Genomic DNA, 22,427 nt, shown 5'->3' with positions numbered 1-22,427 from the left:
AAGACATTTTGTTGACAACCCAACTTCTTATTACATTATTCTGTGAATGCTGCAGATAAACATCAGGTCAGTATAAAGTTGGGTGTATGGAAGTTGTTACAAGAAAATGTACCAATCAGAGCTAAATATTATTCATGTGTTCAAAACACTGTCACAAAATACAAAAGGCACAATGCTTAAACAACTTTGTTGTTGATATCCTTGGTTAAGAATACTCCAAGTCAGGCCTAGAGCAAAGGCCAGCATTAATTTAGGTATATTCTTCTGAGAAATTGTTACAGAAATAGTTGAATTGAATGTGAATGGCGACAAATTTTTCGGAACATTTTTTTTAAAGAAAGTTCAAATTTAAAAAAAAATATGTACAATGGGAGACAACACCTAACTGTTTGTAAATAGAAGCAATAATAGAAGCATTTATACAGCATGTGGTACCAAGGCGTTATAAACTAGATCGAACAACACAAGGTTTTGTGCAGAATAATCACAGTTGACTAGAAATGCATTGATGGCCTCTGGTACCGTAACCAGAGAAAAACAACAGTTCTAAGTGCAGGAAACATGCCTTCAATCATTTCTTCACTACAGAAGCATTTGGGGGAAATGCAATACCCGCATGGAAATGATATCTACATATATTGCCATGTTACTTACTGGTGTCAACACCCAATCAATTCAACAACACAACCCCCAGTAAGTGATAACCAACACCAACCATAATGTATGAATAAATGCATCATATTGCTGGGTGTCAAAGCACGGTAGATTAGAATTTAGGAAAAAATATACCATGGAGCATAGAAAACATGTTGTGCATTGAAATAAATGGAACATGTAGTTGAGAACATTTTTAAATCAGGAAACTTACAATGTTTAGGATAAATCAAAACTACCGAATGCAAAAAAACTTCTTTCTAGTTGAAAAACACCACCAGTTTTATGCAACATCAACAATTCTGAAACAAATGGTTAATTGCATAGAAACCACTTCCCATATTTTGGAAAACTAACAAGATGTCAAAAAACATTTTCTTCAAAATTTGTGCGGTTATTGGCTGGAATTCCTGATTCCACATCTCCACTAGCGGTTGCTGCAGGTTCACCACTAGGTGGTGTATTTTCAGGAACATGTTTCGACCTTTCATTGGCGTGAGAGTCTATCGACTCCCTATGTTGATTGGCGCGATTTAAAGCCTGCAAGAATTCTCAATTATTACCTGGTGAACAGATTAACTGTCAAACAATTTGACTTACAAATTATGTCAAGAATTATCGTGTGCAGAAAAAAAAAGGTTTCTGAATGCACTTGTGCGGAAAACAAAATCATTATTGTGTTGACAGCAGCCTTTTAGCTTTTATATTGAGAGCCTCCTCTGCACCAAAATCATGGTTATTATTCTATGCTGCAACCAAGAAGACAATATGGATGAAAAGTAGGGTTTGTTTTGTATTCAGGCTGGAAAAAGAGAGTGTGTTTCCTCAAAGTGCAAATAGTCTTTAATTTCATCCCTTTACCCATTCCATCACAGCACTTTGACACTTTCCACTCAACAGAGACTTGCAAAAATAATAAAACTTAGCACCTACTTGTCTACAACACTCCTTGCATTTACAGCAGAGGATTATTGGAGCTGCGAGCAGTAGAACAGGGGATGCGACGACCAGAAGAAGAGAGAAAGAAACGAAAAGTCCGATCACCTGTGAAACAACCATCACTAAATTATTGTTTGTAATTAATCAAAAAATTTACACCAAATTTTGATAAACGCAGAAAAATCTTGGCTATTTTGTCATGTCAGATCTGTAAATTATAAAGACTGGGTTGAAATTGCAATTACATGTTTTACAATAAGTGTAGTACAGAAACAATGTAGTGGTATACCCTGTACCCAGAGCAATTTAAAGTAGCAGTTGCAACATGTAGGTAGAAACTTACACTAAATATAATGTTGTTTGATAATTACCCCGATTCGATGTCTGTAAACTTGAGCTCTGCTGTGACCCAACATGTTACGACACGGACCTTTGTCGTAATGTCTCAACATGAAATCATTCTGTGAGCAAAGTTTCAGATCGACCGATCAGAATAATCACAAATTGCACAAAAATCAAACATTTGAATGTGGAAAAAAACTGTTTCTGAATCCGCAATCGTTAAAACACCAACGTCAACTTACATCAAGCAGCTTGAGACAGTACCAACAAAATACGTGACTACAATTTTTACAAATCATCTGGGCACAGCCCCTGTCCTTCTCAATGAGGATATTACAAACAGGACATCTCTTGATGGTAGCATTCACACCTCCAGTGAGTGAAAATCTAAAAAACATCTTATTTAAGTTTTACTTCATGACATACAATTTCCAGAAACAGGAAAAATTTACTGGTTAACATTCCATGCATGGTCTGACTCACCCCGCCCGACTTTGAAATTTCTGCAACTCTGAACCAAAACTGAATGAAAAATCACTACATCGATGTCCATTCTTCCACTATGACAAGATGAAAGCGGTAATTTGATTGCCCAGCTTTCAGAAACCAATATTATAAAAGGAAAATAATGATGCATTCAACCACCAACTAATGAACATCAAACTTTAAAGATAATTGAGCTGCAGAGAGTGAGGCTGTTTCACCAACCATGATTTACATTTCATAAAATTAAATGGCATCCTTGGGCCATTTCAGAGATACTTATATACTTATAAGTGCAAGTAACCTTCTTAAATGTTTTATGAGATGTACTGTTACTTGAGGGTACTGAGAAACAAAGCATTGGGCAGATGTGGCAATCGGAAACTACATGCAGTTTTAATGGTGAGTGGAGGGAAACGATTCATGACCACTTTTCTGTGGGGGACGCTCAACAGAAAAACAACTAAAATATCTGAATGCATGCAGTTACACTCCATGAAACAAAAAAAAACACAATTTTTCCTTTTTAGTGAAACTGGCTTACCTCGGACTTGCAAATATAACAGAAGGTCAGCTGGCACTGAGAAGAATTGAACACAAATATATGAGAGTTTTAAAGAAATCACACAGCCTTCCAACCCTCTAATATGTCTCATTTACTAGCATGAGATTTTGATGAAACTAGTCATGAAATATAAAGATAAAAAACGTTCTGATAATGGATTTTTCATATTTTTACATTGACCATTTTACCGAAATAACAGACTGATGTAAAATTTAATGAAGTTGGCATCCAAAAATTTGCAATGTTCATCGTGAAAAATTTCTCATAAAAAACAATGGTTAGTTGTTGGTGAACTTCAATGTTCACACAAAATATTTACATACTAATTTAGATATATATATAACTCCATAGAAGATGACCTCTTCTGACTTCAATAACAAAAGGTCCTTTTGTCCAGCTGTTATTCGATACGAGGGTATAATTATACACCTGTTACATACAGCTATTTCAATGCACACTTCCACAGAAATAACTTAATAAAAATTGTTATAAAGGTTTGTAATGAACTGGATTGCCGATTTTACGAATACTCATTTGATGGCCAGAAAACAAAAAAAGCAATTGTTTTTGGAGGTAATGGTGGACATTTCAGTCTATTGCACAGCAATATGTGTGTTGCCAAGAACTCCACTGTAAACACCCTAACGTCAAAGCCACTTTGAGGTGACGCTACAGAAAAATCAATACATGCATGTCTCTCACTAACACAAATATAATTACTGCTGCATTGAATGAAAAGGAATTACCAACCTTGGGACAAGACACTGGAAAAGGTTCACTGGGCCATGAATGTGTAGATGAGTTGTTACAGACGTGGCACACAGCTAAACATGTGGCACCCGGACAAAATGTTCGGTGGGGATCAATTGCAACTTCTGGCAAACAAACAACATGTTGTTAACATCACAATGGTCGTTACCTTAAACTTTTTTTCATTCACTCATTTGTGTACTGAAGATAATCTTGTTCCAAGGGCATAATAAAATCCATCAATTAATTTTAAATGCATTCTGACATAACATTCAATCGTTTGAAAGCATTTATAATGAACATATTTGAAATGTTTTTAGTCAATGGGTCAACTTGCCTTGCTCATGTTTTAGTCTTCTGTACTTTTCAAATGTCTCTGGTTGACAGAGTTGTTGTATCTTAAATTTCAAGCAAATAGGAAGAAAATGTATGAACAAACCACAGTTATAATGATTTAATTCAGAGTTTGGTTTGGAAATAAACTATGAAGCACAGTTTTTAATTTGAATTAAAACCTCAACAGAATCCACACCTCTTCAGGCTTGAAAGTTCCCTCTGAAGGACATTCAGAGTCTGGACATGATATGGAAAGTACAACCCCGTCTCGAACGAGAACTTCAACATAGCTTTTCATGCACTATAAAAATCATACATGATATACAACCCCTTTATATTTTTGAGTTTAAGAACTATGTTTAAAGAATAAAAATTATGCTCAAATACATTTATCGTGAAAACTCTTTAATACACGTAAACAATAGAGAGAATAAAACTGTTTTGTTAATTAATAGAAATATAAAGGGTAGCATTAAGTATTTTTGTGTGGAAAGTAAAAAAATCCATGGGGAAAAAATTCAGCTTATCCCAAAGCAGCCATAGCAAAGGAACAAGTTGTAGACAGACTTGCGTGACGCAAGCAATTATGTATACCCTCCAGGCTATGATCATGTGTCGATAAAATGATTTTACAGTTTGGTCTTAAAGCAAGAATGTGAGGCCCAAACACACGGTAAACTAATAAATTTAACATTGGATGTTATCTGAAGTTACACTTGGTAATAAACCTGTATATACCTCAAGGCAAAACGAGCACCCGCATGATTGCACTTTAAACATTTCCTCTGAGGGTAAATTCTCTTCAAGACAAAGTTTGCAAGACGAGACTTCATCTGTAAATAAACAAACTTTTCAATGAAAACACAATTTTGAGATATAACCCATGCGTGGTTACAGGATGAAGAAGAAAACTGCCACCTACCACATATTGTGGCAAAGGGCTAAATTGTGTTTGCGCACCAAAACAAATGTACTAAGCACGTGGATGGGAAACTTTACTTTTGTGACATGGAAAATAGCAACCAAGCAAGAACATCATTTCTGATTTTGGGGACAATCAGTAAATATAATATTAAACACTAAAAAACATTTTTCAGCTTAAAGCACGAATCTGCATGTGACAAAACAAAAATTTGACTAATTAATCAATAAACTTCCAGATATAAAATTCAGCTGCCAGATTTTTATTTCAAGTGTGAGCATAAAAAACGAGATAAGAGAAAAAAAGCTGTCCTCGGAAACAAAACAATTCATTTCTTTCTCTCAACAATGACAGCTGTCAGATAAGTTATTTTAGTTTTACAATCACCTGTTTGTTCAACAGAAATAACAACATGGTCACCACTGCCTTGCGTTTTATTCAGAGGAGCATTTTCAACATCAGAGGAATTTGTGCTGGATGCCTTTCTCATATTTTCAATGGATTTCTCATCAACAGCATCCGGTTGCTCTTCAGTAGATTCCATTTAACACCACATTGTAAACATGTCAATTATTTGTTTTACTAAAAAGGCACAACTGAATAAAGAATGATTCCAAATTTATTCCGGATTCTAAGTACATGATTAAGTTCTAAAAAGAAAAGCATGATTGTGAAGTTTATAGTTTCTGTGGAGAATTTTTTTGGTAAATCTTGAATACAAAAATAAATTGATATTGTCGTATATCAATGAAGTGTAATTTTTTTATGCAGTTTGACGAGAAAATTCAAACAACTCAGTTTCAATTAGGCATGCGGGTTCAAAGCAAAATATATATCAACATAAACACAAAACTAAGGGTATATAATGCAATTATAAGATTATTAAAACTATTTATGGATCTGACTTCACAACATCAATGGGTCTGACGTTACAAAGCTGCAACCTGCAGGTTAACGTTTGGGCGAAACTGAATTGGTTTGAATAGGAGTTCTTCCATAAAACGTGTGTTGCGCAGCGGTAAATCCACGTTTTGGAAGGAAAATAAAGGTTTAGGCACAAGCATAAATTGTTAAAAGAAAAGTACCAAGCACCAATAAGGAAAATTTACGCTTGTTGAAGAAACCTCTGGAATTAACGGCAATTAGCGCGGCGTTGAAGTCGGATCCATGTTCACTTTAATTACTAAACCAAAACCACTTTGTAGACACAAACTTTCCCTTCCAATAAGACGGGATATACACAGCAAACATAGAAACCCAAACAATTGTAGCCACAGGAAACACTTACAAGACAAAACATCTTCAACATTTCTCCGTCTGCCGTTCCGGTATTTTTTTTGTTGTTTTACGGTTGATTGGACACGCCATCCTATGACAAAACGGTAAAATTTATATAATAGTTGTCTGTGTCAAATTCTGAATCAAGTCAAAAACTGGACGACTCCGTACCACAAAGACGAAAATGTATTAGTTCTGTACTTTTTTGCACCACTAATTTGCTTTGAAATATCTGGAAGCTAGAATAAATAATTTTAACTTTATGGTTTCAAAAAATGATACTACGTTAAGTTTAACTTTCCAAAAAGTTTTTTGATGCAATTTAAGTATTTAAATACATTCGCAAACAATTGTTTTAGAGCCCACCCCCATCGAAAAAAACTTATAGGAAAATACTTTAGGGGAATGTTCGTACTCAGTAATGCATGAAAATGTAAACAAAAAAGCACTTTGCAAAATCAGCAAAATGTACGTGACCCATAAACTTAGTTCAACTTAAACTTTTAAATTTGCTATGAAGAAAATCGCGTTCGTTGTGGCTTTAATAGCCATTGCGTTTGGTTACATTATCCATCACCCAATTCCAGCGAAGGTTCAAGACCCTATCCTCTTTCAAGTGTTGACAGACATTCTTGCATTTTCCGAAACGATGGTAATCTTTTTTTTTGTAGTTATCCAAATATTGCACCATTTTACATCAAATTGTTATTTCAACCAAGTTTAATATAGGAGCCCCCCAAAAGTTAACCATTTCATTCAATTTTTTCATCTGAATACAGCACTGAAACTGTAATCAATGCCTCAAAAAACATTGACAACACCACAAAATAACGTGTTGAAGAAAACATCTATAAACTTTATGCATTGGTTATTGCTGGGAATATAAGATGTAAAACATAACCTTGAATTACGACAACCAATACTATAGTATTACTCTGTTTACTCCAATGTGAACATGTTTACAGGGCAAAGTTGCAGAATCTCTAGGTTTTAACAGATGGTGGGCTTACCCTGGTGCTGGAAAAATACCTCTTCCAACATTCCTAAATGTTCCTGATGGTATGATCATAGAAAAACACATGTTTCATGGAGTGGAAAGTGTTCTTGTTATACCTGAAGGTACTTAACAATAACACTGACTTTTATTTATGTTGTTTGAAATGGTTTTATGCATTTGTATGCTTTGTTGACCCTATACCCAATTTTTTGTAAGGTTTTAAAGAAAGAGAAAAACCTGGTCCAGCAATAGTCATGTACCATGGAGGTGGTTGGGTGTTTGGTAATGTGGGTAAGATTATAAAATTTAAATTCAAAATAATTTGATGACAAAAACCTGAATTGATGATATTTTACAAATAGAACACAATTTTTAAGTTTATTACTCAATGTATTATACAAAATGTTACTTTAATATATATTTACTTGCAGCTTATACTTGTAGAATGTTGGTTTTTATTTAACCAATTTTTATTAGATCTGTATCTTCCACTTCTTGTATCAGCTGCAGAGGAAACTGGATTTTTGGTTATGTCACCAGAGTAAGTTTAAAACTCATTTCTTCAATCTTGTACTTAAAATGTCAGTTCCTTAATTACAGACCCGTTCCTTCATTACAGATATAGACTTGCTCCTGAGCATGCGTTTCCTGTACCTTTTGAGGACTGCTTGAATAGCACTTTGGAGTTTTTGAACAGAGCAAAGGAATTTAATGTGAACCCAGAGAAAATCAGCTTATCTGGTGACAGTGCAGGTGTGTTCCTATTATTTGGTACTATGGGGTGGTTTCAGAGGGTTCTGACAAGGAGTAACAGCGTTTTCCTTAAATACATTTTGTTCTTTTTTTATTCTTGGTGTTGAATCCTACCTAATATTTCTGTCACATCAATCTTTATTCAAGAAATGTGCAACTTACTTACATGCAAGAATTTCAGGCACATATCTTACAAACGAAATGATGTGAAAAAAAATGAAAAAAAGTAGGAAGGATTAAACATCATTTACTACTTACAAAAATACAGATAAGAACAAATTTTATGTAACTTTTAAAGAGAGTTTAAATGTATAAGAAGGGGTTTGCAAACTTCACTCCTGAAAAGAGTTTGTAACTGCAAAAAAATTATGGTGTCACTGCTATAAATGACCTTGGAACTTTGCATGATCATTTCATATCAAAAATTAGTCATAAAACCTATTGCTGAAGTTTTGTTACCTTGACAACATAGTGAACTGTGATGGATGAATTTGTTTCCAAATAACATAGCATCTTGTGTTTAGGTGGCAATCTTGCAATGGCAGTCACTGTTGAACTGGTGAAAAGAAAAGCTGCAGGGTTGCAGGTTCAAACCCCAGCAATGCAAGCTCTTATCTATCCCAAGTTACAAATGATAAACTATCTCCTTCCCAGCTATGTTCAGAACAGAGAGTTCATGTTTTCCAAGGACCTCATTCCAAAGTTTTTTCTAAGTTATATCGGGTAAATTAACATGGCATGGAAAATGTTTTCAATTTAAATACTTTAACAACTAATTTATCTTCAAAAACAATAAAAGTTTTTAAAACTTCTTTCCATATTCATGCATATTTAAAACAGATTGGGAATAAATGTGTCATGCAATTTCAAATTTGGTTAAGAATGGTGGCAACATTGTAATCACATTTTCCCTAGGTTGAGTTCTAAGTATCCATTGGCAGAAGTAATATGTGAAAACGGCCATCTTGATTTTGCTAATCAGAAGATTGCAGAAAAGTTTGACCTTGTGGGAGAAGCAAAGGTCCCTGCAAGGTAAACATTAACTATACTGGGGTAGGTTGGTGATTGACTGGCTTCAGACTCAAAATTGTCGGTTAATAATTGCCATTAGTAAATGGTTTCAGTTAAGGTAAAAGGGTGAGGTTTTAGTTTATAATACTTTTAATTGGAAGGCACATTGCCAGCCACCACAAAAGGTAAATATATTGTTTGTACAGTTTGCGTAGCCGATATTTGTGTGTACCTACAGACCACAACAACTTTTAACTAATATGCTCATGCGAGCATGGATCGTTATCAAAGCATAAAAATATTTTCCCAGATTTAAGAAAAGGCTGTATGACCCAACTCCAGCTTTGATACCATCCGAGGCCAAAAAACTGTTGGACGCAGAAACAAAATCGTTTCTGATTAAAATGATGCTGGATGAAAGAATTGCCCCTCTGTTAATTTCTGATGAAGTTTTGAAGAAGCTTCCCTACACTCACACCCTTGTCTGTGAATACGATCCACTCCGCGATGATGGGGTGAATAACTTAAACCTCTCACACATCATAACAAGGCAGCTGTTTCAACTGTGGAGTTTTGCCCTAGTCGACTATGGTGGTTTGTGATTTGTAAAAACCACTTACAGTTTGCAACCTTAAACAGTTTTCTTTAACATATTGGCGCCACTAAAACCTTGGGAGTAAATCAGCAAATATTACAGAACCCCAATTGTTTAACGCTCACACTTTCTGCAAATTAATTCTTTGAAGTTTATCAGAATATTTTAGTGTAACCCAGTGATATTTAATGTTATTAATGTCATGATTTGATGACCTTAATGTAACCCTAAGAGTTGATGAAACCTCTGGGAGTGCTTCCCGGAACACTAGGGTTCCATGGAACCCAGGTGGGAGAGCTCCGCCTTACAGAAAATGTTCATTGAAAGCCTTTGAGGCTGCAAGCAATTGTTCTCCCATCACCAAAAACACTGTGGCAATATATTAAGTGTTGTTGTTTTAGATCATCCTGCACGAGAGGCTGAAATATTTTGGAAAGAAAACTACTCTTCAGCATTTGCCAGAAAGTCTTCATGCTGCTGCTTCTATTGGGCCTTTAAGCAAAGACCTATACCATGCAGAGCAAAACAGAATATTTTTCCGAAAGATCAAAGACCATTTAGAAAACTGATGCTGCAAATATTGTTGTGTGTTCAAATTATTTTTATAATAATTTATTTGTGTTACTGTGCTATAATTGTTTATGCAACTTTTATGCAAACTTGTTTTTATGCAAATGTTAAGAGCATTAATTAAATTTGTTCCTGTTCAACTCTGAAAATTCCTAAATTTTAGATATAATGTTAGGGGTGGTAATTTTGATCCTGGTTGTGTTTTTTTGTTTTACTTTTTACCTCCTTCATCATCCAATTCCTGGTGACACAGCAGATTTTCGGGCTTCACTAATTCTATCAGACTTTTTTGGATTGTTTGAAGTTCTGGTGAGTGATGTTTTGCAATTAACTTAGGTTTTTTTGTAAATCATCATATTTTCATCTCAACTTTTGCAGGAACTAATTGGTTCAATTTAACTTCCTGATGGAAAATGTTTATACAAAATACCCCACAAACAATTGAAATAAAATTCATTGGTGGTTGTAGAGATAGAAACAATTGATTACTAATTCACTGATAAACATGTTTGTTATTTTTTGCTAGGCTGATATTTCAGAGTTCCTGGGATATTCAAGATGGGCTCCATATAGTAGGTTTCCATACATTAAACTTATATCACCCGAAGGCATGAAAGTAGAAGATGTATCACTTGCTGGAGTAGAATGTCGTGTTTTTATTTCAAAAGGTGATGAAGTTTCCATGGTAACAAAATGTTTCTCTTGTATTTGACCTCATTCTGGTTCTGTACAAAATATTTTACAATGTCAGACCCAGAAAATTACAAATAAATTTAGCTGTGCCTTTTCTTTGAACCAATGGTTCGCAATTTTTTGTGGTCATAGACCTCTACAATCTATTTGCTTTGTGACAGATTTCCTTAAAATAACAAAATGTGTGTCAAAAGCGGTAAAGATTAAAAAAAAAATTTGAAAACAAAAGTATTTAAAAATTTGAATAAAAGGAATGCTTCTGCTCACAAACCCCAGGTTAAGAGATCTCAATCTAAGTGCAATACAGCTTTGGCACTGAATTTAAATTTTCTCATGAAACACCCAACTAGACAAATTTATTATGAAACAAATCAAGTTTTAATTACCTGCAGAATTTCAAACTCGGGAGTACCCAGGTCCAGCAATTGTTCATTACCATGGAGGAGGTTGGACAATAGGGAATGTTGGTAAGTTCCCTTTGTCAATCTAATCATTTAGTGCAACAAGTTGTTTGACATGCATGATATCTTGGCATACCTCCGAACAGTTTAGCAAGCTGTAATTATGTTTGATTGCTTTTACTGTCCAAACAAAATTCTCCTGTGTTGATGTATTTTGCAGAAAGCTATTCAATGTTTCTTGCTCACCTGGCTCAAAGATCTGGATTGGTTGTCATGTCTCCAGAGTATGTAAATGTTTATATAACAATCATTTTCAAAAAATCAAAGTACTAGCAACAATTACTCAGTTATCGCCACCCTTTTAGCTTAAATTACCCAAATATACAAAACAGAATTTGGTATTTGTGTATTATGTTGGTAGAAACTATTTATATAAATGTCAGGCCATTGTGTAAAGGAACACTCCATATATCTGAGCAGATTTCGAAAGGCGCCAAAATTTCCCTTTCCTATTCCATATGAAGACTGTCTCCATAGCACGTTGGAGTTTTTTCAACAAGCTGCAACGCATAATGTTGACCCACACAAGATTATCATATCTGGTGACAGTTCAGGTATTATTTCCAAGATTTCATATTGTATTCTGGAGTGGATTTCTTCAATATTGCAATGTAAAACGTGGTGAAAACCTGCCCAAAAAGACATGCCACAGCACAATGTTAATCATATTGTCAACATTTTATTGCCTCTTGCACTGTGGCATGCATTTTTCACAATCAGAATGGACTAAATAAAAAGAATAGGGCGTTTCCAAAAATAAATAAAACGCTTATTTAAACAAAATAAACAATTAACTTATTCACACCAAAATTTTCTTACTTCAACAGGTTCCAATATTGCGATGGCGGTGGTTATGACAATGCAAAAAATGAAAGATATTCCTTATACACCAAAGATGCTATGTCTCATATATCCAGCTCTACAAATGATAGACTTGATGCTTCCAAGTTACAGACAAAACTCCAATTATGTACTTCTGAAAAATCTCATTCCAAAGTTTTGGTTGTCTTATATGGGGTAAGATCGACTTTGATTTTAACCGTAAGATTTTCTTAAATATGTGAAATCTTACCAAACAAAAAAACACTTTTTGTTTTTTTGCTTTTAAGCATAAACTGTCGTTGTTTTTTTAAAGTTTCGATGGAAGACCAGAACTAGTAGCTGCTCTTGCCAACAATGAACATGTTGACCCAAACAACCCAGAGGTTGCCAAGCAACTTGAACTTGTAAATGAAGATAAACTACCAACCAAGTAACAGTTTTGTTCGAAACATTTGAATATCATATATAGGGTTTTTTACAGAAGGTTTGGTTTTGATAAAAATTTCACTTAATCCAAGTTAATTGCTATGTTTGGAAATTTAGTTCGATTTGAATCAATATTCAATGAAAACAGTTTAGTGTCCAAATTATTCATTTTTTATGCAATTGTGGTAATTTCCATCAGATTTCGATGTTCTAAATACAAAAAGCATCAGAGGGTATCAGGAAATCGTGGATTGGATGCTTCAACCAGGAGCAAAATTCAAAATCTTATGCTGGATGAACGCATGGCTCCACTTATGGCTTCAGACGAGTCACTGGCCAAGCTGCCCTTCACTTACATTGTTGCTTGTGGATACGACCCCTTGCGTGATGATTCAGTGTGTACATTTTTTGGACTGTTTTTTTCTCATTATATACTTTGTGTTTAACCAAGCTGTTTTATTTCTTACAGATCTTATTATCTGAGCGACTTCAAAACCTCGGTAAATCTCATAAACTTCAGTACCTACCAAAGAGCCTCCATGCAACTGTAGCTCTTGCTGTCATTGGGGAGGCACCTGAGACAGATAAAGAAATCAGTGAAATGTTTGACATTTTCAAACAACAGTTGGAGGATTGAAATGGGACAAATTATAAGATCCACAAAACAATGCTTGTTTTCTTGTAGCACTAACTACACATTTGCTTGTTAATACCTCAAAAATAACTGAACTCTGATTTTAATTGGCTTCTGAAACATTGATATACCTCTTTAACCTTGTGCTTTTTTAACTTCTTAACTTTGATTAACTTTTGTTAGACTGATGACATAATTCCTCATTGTTGACTTTTGCCAAATTTAATGTGCCCTAAAAAATGGTCTTTAAGATATTATTACAGCAATTCAATAATTTGTTTGCAATTGTTTCAGATTTTGTGTGAATTGTGATGCCATGTGCTTAAAGTTCAATGTTTTTCAATTTGTCATTTCAATCTATTTACTACTGCCTATTTGTTGCTTTAGCAATTTATTGGATGTATCATGTGCTTTGCAATATTAATTCGATGTGCTTTGCTATTTTAATTTAATTTTGTTTGAATTAAACCACACTCAAATTTTAATTTTATTAAGTAGGTCACATGCTGTGCAGCAGGTGTTTAATATTTCAGCATTTTCATGTTACCAGTTCACTTTTTAACACTTCTTGAATTCTAGGTAATATGTTAGGGGTGGTAATTTTAATACTAGTGGTGTTTTTTTGTTTTGTTTTTTTCCTCATTCATCATCCAATTCCTGGTGACACAGCAGATTATTGGGTTTCACAAATTCTGTCAGATTTTATTTCATTTATTGAATTTTTGGTAAGTTAAAAGTCTGGTTTTTGTGGTTATCCAAGCCCATGCTTTCCTAGTTTAAAGTTTCGATAAATATCAATTTGCAACCATCTGGTACAAAACCATTCACTGTGTAAACTTTTCAACAACCATGCTGACTTAATTGAATTTTCCAACTTTTATCACAATAAAATCCAGAGTTAAATTGTTTGGTACTTTATTGAAGGGTGATATTTTTGAGCTGTTCGGGTATTCAAGATGGAAACCATACAATATGTTACGGAAGAAGAAACTTGTTCCACCAAACGGAATAAAAGTAGAAGACATTACACTTGCTGGAGTAAAGTGTACTGTGTTTGTTCCTAAAGGTATTGTTGAAACTTTTTACTTCACATGTTAAAATCATTTATTTCATACTGTTATGACAAAAATAATAATTTAGAGTATAATTTTGAAAATGCAATTGCCAAATTATGCTACAACTTCCACAACAATAGCAAATTGTCATTTTATTATTAAAAAATTATCCACAGAATTTCAAACTCGGGAGCAGCCAGGTCCAGCAATTGTTCATTACCATGGGGGAGGTTGGACAGTTGGGAATGTTGGTAAGTTCCTCATTTATTTTAAATACTGTATTTAAGTACATTATTGTAATGTTCTACAGAAGCACCAACCTACCAATAAGTTAAAAAGATAATGAATTGGGAATATTGCGATGTACTCTGCAGGTCTGCATTTGGCCTTCCATGAACTTGCATGTCTTGATTTGTTGTTTATTTATAGCGTTTCCAATCATTTTGAAACTACTTTTAATGCCTAAAACAAATTTTTCTCAGAAAGCTACTCAATGTTTCTTGCACACCTGGCAAAAAGGTCTGGATTGGTTGTCATGTCCCCAGAGTATGTTAATATTTATAAGATACTATCAGCAACAATATTGTTATTTTACAGCAGATTAGTGTATAACAGTGGTTCCCAAAGTGGGCACCAGCGCCCCCCTGGAGGCGTTTGCAATCGTACAGGGGGCGCTGGAGACCAAATGGGCGATTGGGGGGCGCAATAGGAAATAAATGAGCGCTTTGTGGGAGCTTGGTGACCGGGCAAATTTTCTTTCATAGCGCAAGTCAGTGTTTTCCAACCGGTGGTACGTGTACAACTAGTAGTACGCGACCGCATTCCAGGTGGTACGTGAGCACCTTTCCGTTATTGGCGGTAAAACTGATTTCAAAATTTCCGATAGTTCATCCCTTAGGTTACTTTGTAACACTCAATTAGGTGGTACACGACGAAATTGTTTTACCTCCAAGTGGTACGCAACCACAAAAAGGTTTTTTCTCGCATGCTGAACTAGAAGTTATCGATTCTGACGTCACAACGAACTTAATTAACAAGCAACAAATAAATTTGTTATGTTTTTTGTCTGTTCTGTTGGGCGTTGTTAAATGACTTAGGCCGGTTCCACACTCACGCTTTGCGCCGGCGGATTCTTTGTTTGTTTCATTTACGCCGACGTGCGGGCGTACGCTCGGGACATTAAAACAATCAAAGAATCGGCTGGCGCAAAGCGTGAGTGTGGACCCGGCCTAAGGTGTTTGGAGGCCGGTGCAGAAAAAAAAGTTTGAGAAACACTGATTTAAAACTTTAACCTGTGTGATTTGATGAAAGCATATTGTAAGTTGTTAGACCGTCATTAACATCTGATAATAATTTGTGAAGATATCGAAGAGCCCCAAATTACCCCTTCCCCATTCCATATGAAGACTCTCTCCATGGCACATTGGAGTTTTTTCAACAAGCTGCAACATATAATGTCGACCCTCACAAGATTGTCATAGCTGGTGACAGTGCAGGTATGCTTCCAAATGTTAAATTCGTAAATTTTTTGGAGTTGTATTTTAATCGCCAACAATAAACGTATGCAAGGACACACTACGTTCTAGCTTTAAAAAAGGCATTACTTCTGTTGCTGAAACAGGTTCCAATATTGCAATGGCGGTGGCTATGACAATGCATAATATGAAAGATATCCCTCATACACCAAAGATGCTATGTCTGATATATCCAGCTCTACAAATGATAGACTTGATGCTTCCAAGTTACAGACAAAACTCCAATTATGTACTTCTGAAAAATCTCATGCCAAAGTTTTGGTTGTCTTATATGGGGTAAGTTCGCCTTTGATTTTCCAGAACTATGCATGCACTTTAAACATAAACTGTCGTTGTTTTTTTAAAGTTTCGATGGAAGACCAGAACTAGTAGCTGCTCTTGCCAACAATGAACATGTTGACCCAAACAACCCAGAGGTTGCCAAGCAACTTGAACTTGTAAATGAAGATAAACTACCAACCAAGTAACAGTTTTGTTCGAAACATTTGAATATCATATATAGGGTTTTTTACAGAAGGGTTTGGTTTTGATAAAAATTTCACTTAATCCAAGTTGATTGCTATGTTTGGAAATTTAGTTCGATTTGAATCAATATTAATGAAAACAGTTTAGTGTCCAAATTATTCATTTTTTGTGTAACTGTGGTAATTTCCACCAGATTTCGATGTTCTAAATACAAAAAGCATCAGAGAATATCAGGAAATCGTGGATTGGATGCTTCAACCAGGAGCAAAATTCAAAATCTTATGCTGGATGAACGCATGGCCCCACTTATGGCTTCAGACGAGTCACTGGCCAAGCTGCCTTTCACTTACATCGTTGCTTGTGGATACGACCCCTTGCGTGATGATTCAGTGTGTACATTTTTTTGGACTGTTTTTTTCTAATTACATGCTTTGTGTTTAACCAAGCTGTTTTATCTCTCACAGATCTTATTATCTGAGCGACTTCGAAACCTCGGTAAAGCTCATAAACTCCAGTACCTACCAAAGAGCCTCCATGGAACTGTAGCTCTTGCCTTCATTGGGAAGGCACCAGAGGCAGATAAAGAAATCAGTGAAATGTTTGACATTTTAAAACAGCAGTTGGAGGAATAGAACATTATGGATCCACAATGTGCATGATTTTAGTACCCACTAATTTGTCCATTCCTTTTTATTCCAGAGTTTAATTGTAGCTTCCTTTTTTTTAGCAGATAACATATTTGTATCGAATGTTTTCTTCACAAAATATCTATTTCAAAGTTCAGCGATTACTATGCAATTGTTTATCTTGCTTGTGAATCAATATCTTGCAACATACTTGTATTTTAGATGTTATTTAAAAGTTCGTCACTTGCACGTACAATGAAATTGCCGCATTATTTTAGCCATTTGTTATACCACAGTATACCACTGTCTCAATCGTGAGTGGTCGTTACAAAATTTGTTTTAATTAAAATTTGACTGTGATGCGTATGTCATTTTTCACTTTTTAAGCAAGAAGGAGTTTTGCCGTTAATTCGAGTACAGGCAAAATACCGCTAACCAGCGAAAGCAGTTTGGGCGCATACGTGACGTACAAACTTTCCCCCCTACGGCGAGAGGACAAAAGTTCAGATAGCTTTGTTTGTGGTAGAAGAGAGCCGGGCGGGCAGAGAAAGGCGAAATTGCATCAACGCTGCTAAAGCGTGCGCCTGCTGCTTGTAGAGATGGCGTCAAATGTTAAAGGCAAGTGACTTGTTAGACCAGAGCAGACTGTGGTTTTAAGTGCAATGACATATTTACACTTTTATCGTTAAAAAGAAAAGTACCTGTTTAATATTTGCACAACTTCTCGGTGTATTTTATAGGCAGAAAACCGGAATATACGATTTAGAATGGCAAAATGGCTGGGGATTGCACTGGGTGTTGGCGCAGCTTCGTACGGATATAGATACTATGTTGATCTTGGGTAGGTTGCCGCACTTCTGGCTTTAACTTAGCCTGCAAATATTTAGGGTGATTTGACCACCATGTACAGGTTTACACTTATTCAAAAATTACCTCCATTGCAGGAAACGTTTGAGTGAAGATCAGCATGTTGTGATTGTGGGGGGTGGTTATGGTGGAATACGACTTGCAAAAAAACTTAAAGGTCGGGGGAATTTTACACTTATTGACCAGAAAGATGCCTTTCACCACAATATGGCATCTCTGAGGTTAGTGCAATTACTATTGCAGACAACCTAACATTAAACCTATATATTAATATATAAGTAAACAAAAATGTGCAGAAACTTACATCGGGTTCAGACATAAACAATTCATGCACATTTTAACAATGGGAACATTTTTAAAATGAGACAGTTGTATATTTTGTCAGTTTTGCAAACTAATTTATTAACAGAGCAGCCATTGAGCCTGGATTCTCCAAGAAGACGTTTATTTTTTATGAACCAACTTATGGAAACAACTTTCTTCAGGGCAAAGTTGTTGATATTGATACCTCCAACAAACAGATTTCTTTGCAGGATGGAAAGGTATTGCTAAGCAACATACACATGTAGCATAGATACGACAAACATGCCTGTCACCAACACATGTAATTTTTAGTGACATAAATTTACTTTGTAAAACTTACATCACCAGTGGATAGAAACACTTTATTTATACACACATTTTGATAGACAAGATGACAGATATGACATTGATGGAAAAAAAATATAGCATAATGATTTAATAATGGATGAAAATGACCAAGATGTATAACACATGCTGTGCAGATGTAGCAATGACATTTAAATACTTTACTTCTTAGAATCCAATCGACTACACACAGCTAGTAATTGCCACTGGCTCAAATGGTCCGTTTCCTGGCAAATGCAGACATGATTTACCTACAGAAAGTTTGCAAAAGCTTTACGAAGATTTCACTGATGAAATAAAAAAGGCGAAAAACATAGTTATTGTTGGAGGAGGTGCTGTTGGGGTTGAAATGGCTGGAGAAATTGTTGGTGATTATCCAGAAGGGAAAAAGGTTTGTTACATTGTTGTTATATTTTAGTAATTCTCAAATTAAACAAAATTGAGTCAAGGTCAGTAAGTTAATTTATAAAGTCCTTGAATAAGTTGCAAAAATCATGCTTATAACTTAACCACAGATGTACTTTCCATCTCTTTAGATCACTATTGTACAAAACAGTGACATTCTTGTGTCTCCTGCACTCAAACCAGAAGCTCAGACCAAGCTTCAAGATAAGCTGAAGGAGAAGAAAATCGAGGTTTTGTATGGTTAGTCTTTCCTTTTCTGTTTATCCATAGATTGTATATAAGTTACACTGGTTTCCTGACAGAAAGTATGAATAATTTTGAGGTTTTAAGTGTTTGGCCGATGTGAAAGCTCACAGGACATGTTTAAATTTGGAAAAAGTATCTTTCTGCCACACATGGAATAAATTGTTTACCTGGGTATAGTTTTTTATCGTTCTTTTTGCAAATTCAAAATCTAAAAACCTATAAAAATATTTGACACATTCCATGCTACAAGAACATGAATTTCATTATAAATTTCCAAATATTTTTCAGGAGAAAAAGTGTCCAACTTGGGGGACATCGCCGTTTTGAAAACTGCCAATGACATCACAGTGAAGTTGTCCAGTGGCAAAGAACTACAAGCTGACCTTGTAATTCCTTGCTATGGACTTTACATTAATAGTGAGGCATACAAAGCATCCTTGAGTAAGTAACAATTAAAAACTTTCCAAGTAGATTTTTTCATTACATTTGTTTATATTGTGTTTGCAATAATAAAGTAATTTGGATCAGTTCAAACCATGGTCCTGTGGTAGGCTGTCGATTATGCACCATATCACAATATGCATTTCTTTGTTAATTCCAGTACCGCGTAATACACGTATGTATTTCTAACAAACTTTAATACGCTATGTGTAGGTGACCGTGTAAATGAAAGAGGACAGTTAAAAGTTGACCCCAATCTTCAGGTTATTGGGGTTCAAGATGTCTTTGCCGTGGGCGACTGCAATGATTTTGATGTAAGTTTTAATGTCAATCTCCTTTGATTCAGAAACAAGCTTCGTATTGTTCATTATACCCTAACTTTTGGTTGAATTTAACAAACCTAAAAAAAATCCACAAAATTAGTTCTTGTCCAAATTTACTGAAAGAAAATCCATGATTACTGCCCAAACATTTGACAATGACAATAAATTGCAAAATGACTTTAACCCAAGCAAACTATCTCAGGTCGTGAAGCTGGCTTTGGAGGCACAAGGACAGGCTTCCCACACATTCGAGAACTTAGTTAATATTGCAAAGGGAAAACCACTGCAACCATACAAACCAGGTAAGAAAACTATCATCTCTCTTTTTGTTAGTTAATATGAAGTACACAGCAATGAATGCATTTGACAAAGCAATTATATAAATTGATTAAGTAACACAATTAATTTAAAGAAAGGAAAAACTAATTACATGTTGAATAATTCGACAAGGCACAAATAAGCCAGGAATGGGTAACAAACCCAAAATAACAATTCAAACAGAAATAAATTTACATTTAACCTTACATCCTGCGTAACAGATACATTCCGCATGGTGGTGCCAGTGGGTCGGGACGGCGGAATTGCCCAAAATGGATCGAAAGTATTCGGAGATTTTCTCGCTAAAATGATTAAGGGCAAGGACGTGTTCGTGAAGCAATTATGGAAAGAAATGGATCAGCCTGTGCCAAAAAATTAGGGCGCAACCTCATTGGTTGTGTAGAGAAAATCAGTGGAATATTAATTACCTGACAAATGCAATCAAGAACCCTGGTGAAATTTGTTGTTTAAGTTGTTTTTTATTATTCTCAGGATAAACCACATTTGTTTAAAAGTACCGAGTTCGACCAAACGTTCCTGATATGTTGCCTAGCTTTTATTCTGAACTACCTATTTCCTCACAACTGCAGGGAAGTATTTACCTAAGTTTCAGGACAATACAATTTGTGCGATAATTTCCTGATGTCGTGCGAAACGTTGGCAATTGCAACCTCTCTAGTTGCAGCTTAAAAAACAACCAACGACAAAACTACTTGAAAAATGGACAAAAACATGCGGAAGTTATTAATGACCGTATCCATTGTTGCTGTGTCATGACATAACAGTTACAAATTGTATTTTTGTAGATCTCAATTCTGTGCTTGTGTAATCTTGAGCTTTGTAAATTATGCACACGCCCGATTGTAAACAGCATCGCAACATTTGAAATATATTTGCACGATTTTCGCCATTGGTCTGCATATTAACGTTATATTCGGTTAGAGTTAGACAGCAAGTGCGTGTTGGCTTTGGACACGGCGTAAATCACATTTCTGGCTAAGTTTTACTAAACTGCACAAAATGCTGGAACAATTGAGGCTTGCAAGCCAACATCATTATATGGGCACTGAATCTATTGTAATGCAAACTAAGGTCACGAAAGGCAACTTCCTGGAGCGATGAGAGTTAACTTCACCAAATAAAATCAGCACATGTTAATTATTCAGTAGGAGAGTTGAAATGGAGAATAGTCACACCATAGCGCATGTAAAAAAATCACTGAAAGTTGCAAATTGACACTAATGCGTTTCAACCGCTGACAAGATTTCGTGAAGCAGAATCTATAAATACTCTGCAGCCGGTTTTAGAGCAGGAAATAGCATTGGTTACTCCGCAAAGTAGGCGCTGTTTGTGTTTTCAAAATAAACTCAGGTATCACCTAAGGGAACTTACAGTGTTACTCACGTAAATATTTTGAACTCATTTGAACATTTACGGTGCGGTTTGGTTTGGTTTGAGATAGGTATAGTGCAAAAGCGTCATTATTTGTAATGAGATGGCAAGGTGTTTAGTCTGTGGTGATGCAAGTTTTGACAGATAAAGCTTAACTCAAGAATAGGAAAGTTTGATACTTTATTATTGTTTGGACGACGTGTTAATTATAGCATCATTAGTCAGGACAGCTTATCGAAGTGACAAAGCAGTCATGGCCACAACAGTTAAGAAAACGAGGAAATATTCCGCATTATTTGCTTTTCATGTTAAAATATTGAAATATTATTTGCGTTTTCACCAAATAAGTGAGTTGATAAATATGGATTCATGTCAAGGTTACAATAACATTATTATGAACCAGAAGTTTTAAAGACTTTCTGTGAACAACTGAAATTAGCGATGTTTTCATCCCCCGATTCAACAAAGAAATATTTAAAAAAAAAATAGATCGATCCACAGACAAACATTTGAACGCATTGAGACAAAAACAAACTCCATCCCTAGGAGAAAGGTTTCATGCAAATTGGCTTACAGCTCTGCGGTCGCCAATTCCTGACCAAGCACCTGGCAGATTTAAGATTGCTTAATTGCGTTACAGTTTCTGACACCTAATGCACACGAGCCACTTAATCCATGCATAACAGAAAGTAAGTTTGCTTCGAATAGCAGAAAAAACCTTCGCAAATGTATCAACCTCTCTAAAACACTTACTTGGATGAAATACAGCGGGGATTTACTTTGAAACCTTTTTATCATGTGGATGTAGAGTGTTAATTTAGCACAAAATCGTATAATATTATTCCACAGGATTACAGCAAGACGTTTTTATATTA

At 35.3% G+C, this 22,427-nt stretch overlaps 5 protein-coding genes across 6 annotated transcripts; 4 read left to right on the top strand and 1 right to left on the bottom strand.

Annotated features, from left to right (window-relative positions):
• Positions 1–751: 751 nt before the first annotated feature.
• Positions 752–6,259, bottom strand: LOC145901438 (E3 ubiquitin-protein ligase RNF144A-like). Its single transcript, XM_082989117.1, has 11 exons — positions 5,379–6,259; positions 4,808–4,902; positions 4,266–4,370; positions 4,071–4,131; positions 3,734–3,858; positions 2,963–2,998; positions 2,419–2,495; positions 2,178–2,322; positions 1,965–2,054; positions 1,588–1,698; positions 752–1,194 (listed from the first exon to the last, which is right to left on the bottom strand). Exons 1-11 carry the CDS (start codon positions 5,533–5,535, stop codon positions 1,018–1,020), a joined length of 1,179 nt encoding a protein of 392 aa, XP_082845243.1. The 5' UTR covers positions 5,536–6,259; the 3' UTR covers positions 752–1,017.
• A 466-nt stretch (positions 6,260–6,725) lies between these two features.
• On the top strand, positions 6,726–10,340 carry LOC145901703 (arylacetamide deacetylase-like). The gene is made up of 9 exons (XM_082989468.1): positions 6,726–6,921; positions 7,235–7,388; positions 7,483–7,557; positions 7,744–7,807; positions 7,886–8,019; positions 8,544–8,742; positions 8,935–9,051; positions 9,341–9,545; positions 10,027–10,340. The coding sequence occupies exons 1-9, from the start codon at positions 6,784–6,786 to the stop codon at positions 10,192–10,194; spliced, it is 1,254 nt and encodes a 417-aa protein (XP_082845594.1). The 5' UTR covers positions 6,726–6,783; the 3' UTR covers positions 10,195–10,340.
• Positions 10,248–13,250, top strand: LOC145901704 (arylacetamide deacetylase-like). Its single transcript, XM_082989469.1, has 9 exons — positions 10,248–10,504; positions 10,722–10,863; positions 11,281–11,355; positions 11,510–11,573; positions 11,770–11,903; positions 12,177–12,366; positions 12,485–12,601; positions 12,797–12,992; positions 13,067–13,250. The coding sequence occupies exons 1-9, from the start codon at positions 10,364–10,366 to the stop codon at positions 13,232–13,234; spliced, it is 1,227 nt and encodes a 408-aa protein (XP_082845595.1). The 5' UTR covers positions 10,248–10,363; the 3' UTR covers positions 13,235–13,250.
• Positions 13,251–13,810: 560 nt separating this feature from the next.
• LOC145901705 (arylacetamide deacetylase-like) lies at positions 13,811–17,175 on the top strand. Its single transcript, XM_082989470.1, has 9 exons — positions 13,811–13,956; positions 14,156–14,297; positions 14,463–14,537; positions 14,769–14,832; positions 15,649–15,782; positions 15,908–16,097; positions 16,168–16,284; positions 16,480–16,675; positions 16,751–17,175. The coding sequence occupies exons 1-9, from the start codon at positions 13,816–13,818 to the stop codon at positions 16,916–16,918; spliced, it is 1,227 nt and encodes a 408-aa protein (XP_082845596.1). The 5' UTR covers positions 13,811–13,815; the 3' UTR covers positions 16,919–17,175.
• Positions 17,176–17,433: 258 nt separating this feature from the next.
• LOC145902705 (ferroptosis suppressor protein 1-like) lies at positions 17,434–21,066 on the top strand. Of its 2 annotated transcripts, XM_082990786.1 has the most exons (10): positions 17,434–17,534; positions 17,657–17,753; positions 17,857–18,000; positions 18,189–18,321; positions 18,600–18,818; positions 18,964–19,072; positions 19,367–19,519; positions 19,733–19,833; positions 20,045–20,144; positions 20,382–21,066. In XM_082990786.1, the coding sequence occupies exons 1-10, from the start codon at positions 17,522–17,524 to the stop codon at positions 20,537–20,539; spliced, it is 1,227 nt and encodes a 408-aa protein (XP_082846912.1). In that variant the 5' UTR covers positions 17,434–17,521; the 3' UTR covers positions 20,540–21,066. The 2 variants fall into 2 exon arrangements, with proteins under 2 accessions (XP_082846912.1, XP_082846913.1); XM_082990787.1 differs by lacking the exon at positions 17,434–17,534 and having other exon boundaries at positions 17,582–17,753.
• The last annotated feature ends 1,361 nt before the right edge of the window (positions 21,067–22,427 follow it).

The sequence above is a fragment of the Ascidia mentula genome, chromosome 5, assembly GCF_947561715.1.
Source record: "Ascidia mentula chromosome 5, kaAscMent1.1, whole genome shotgun sequence".
Classification (NCBI taxonomy): Eukaryota; Metazoa; Chordata; class Ascidiacea; order Phlebobranchia; family Ascidiidae; genus Ascidia; species Ascidia mentula.
This window is presented reverse-complemented; position numbering and strand designations above follow the sequence as displayed.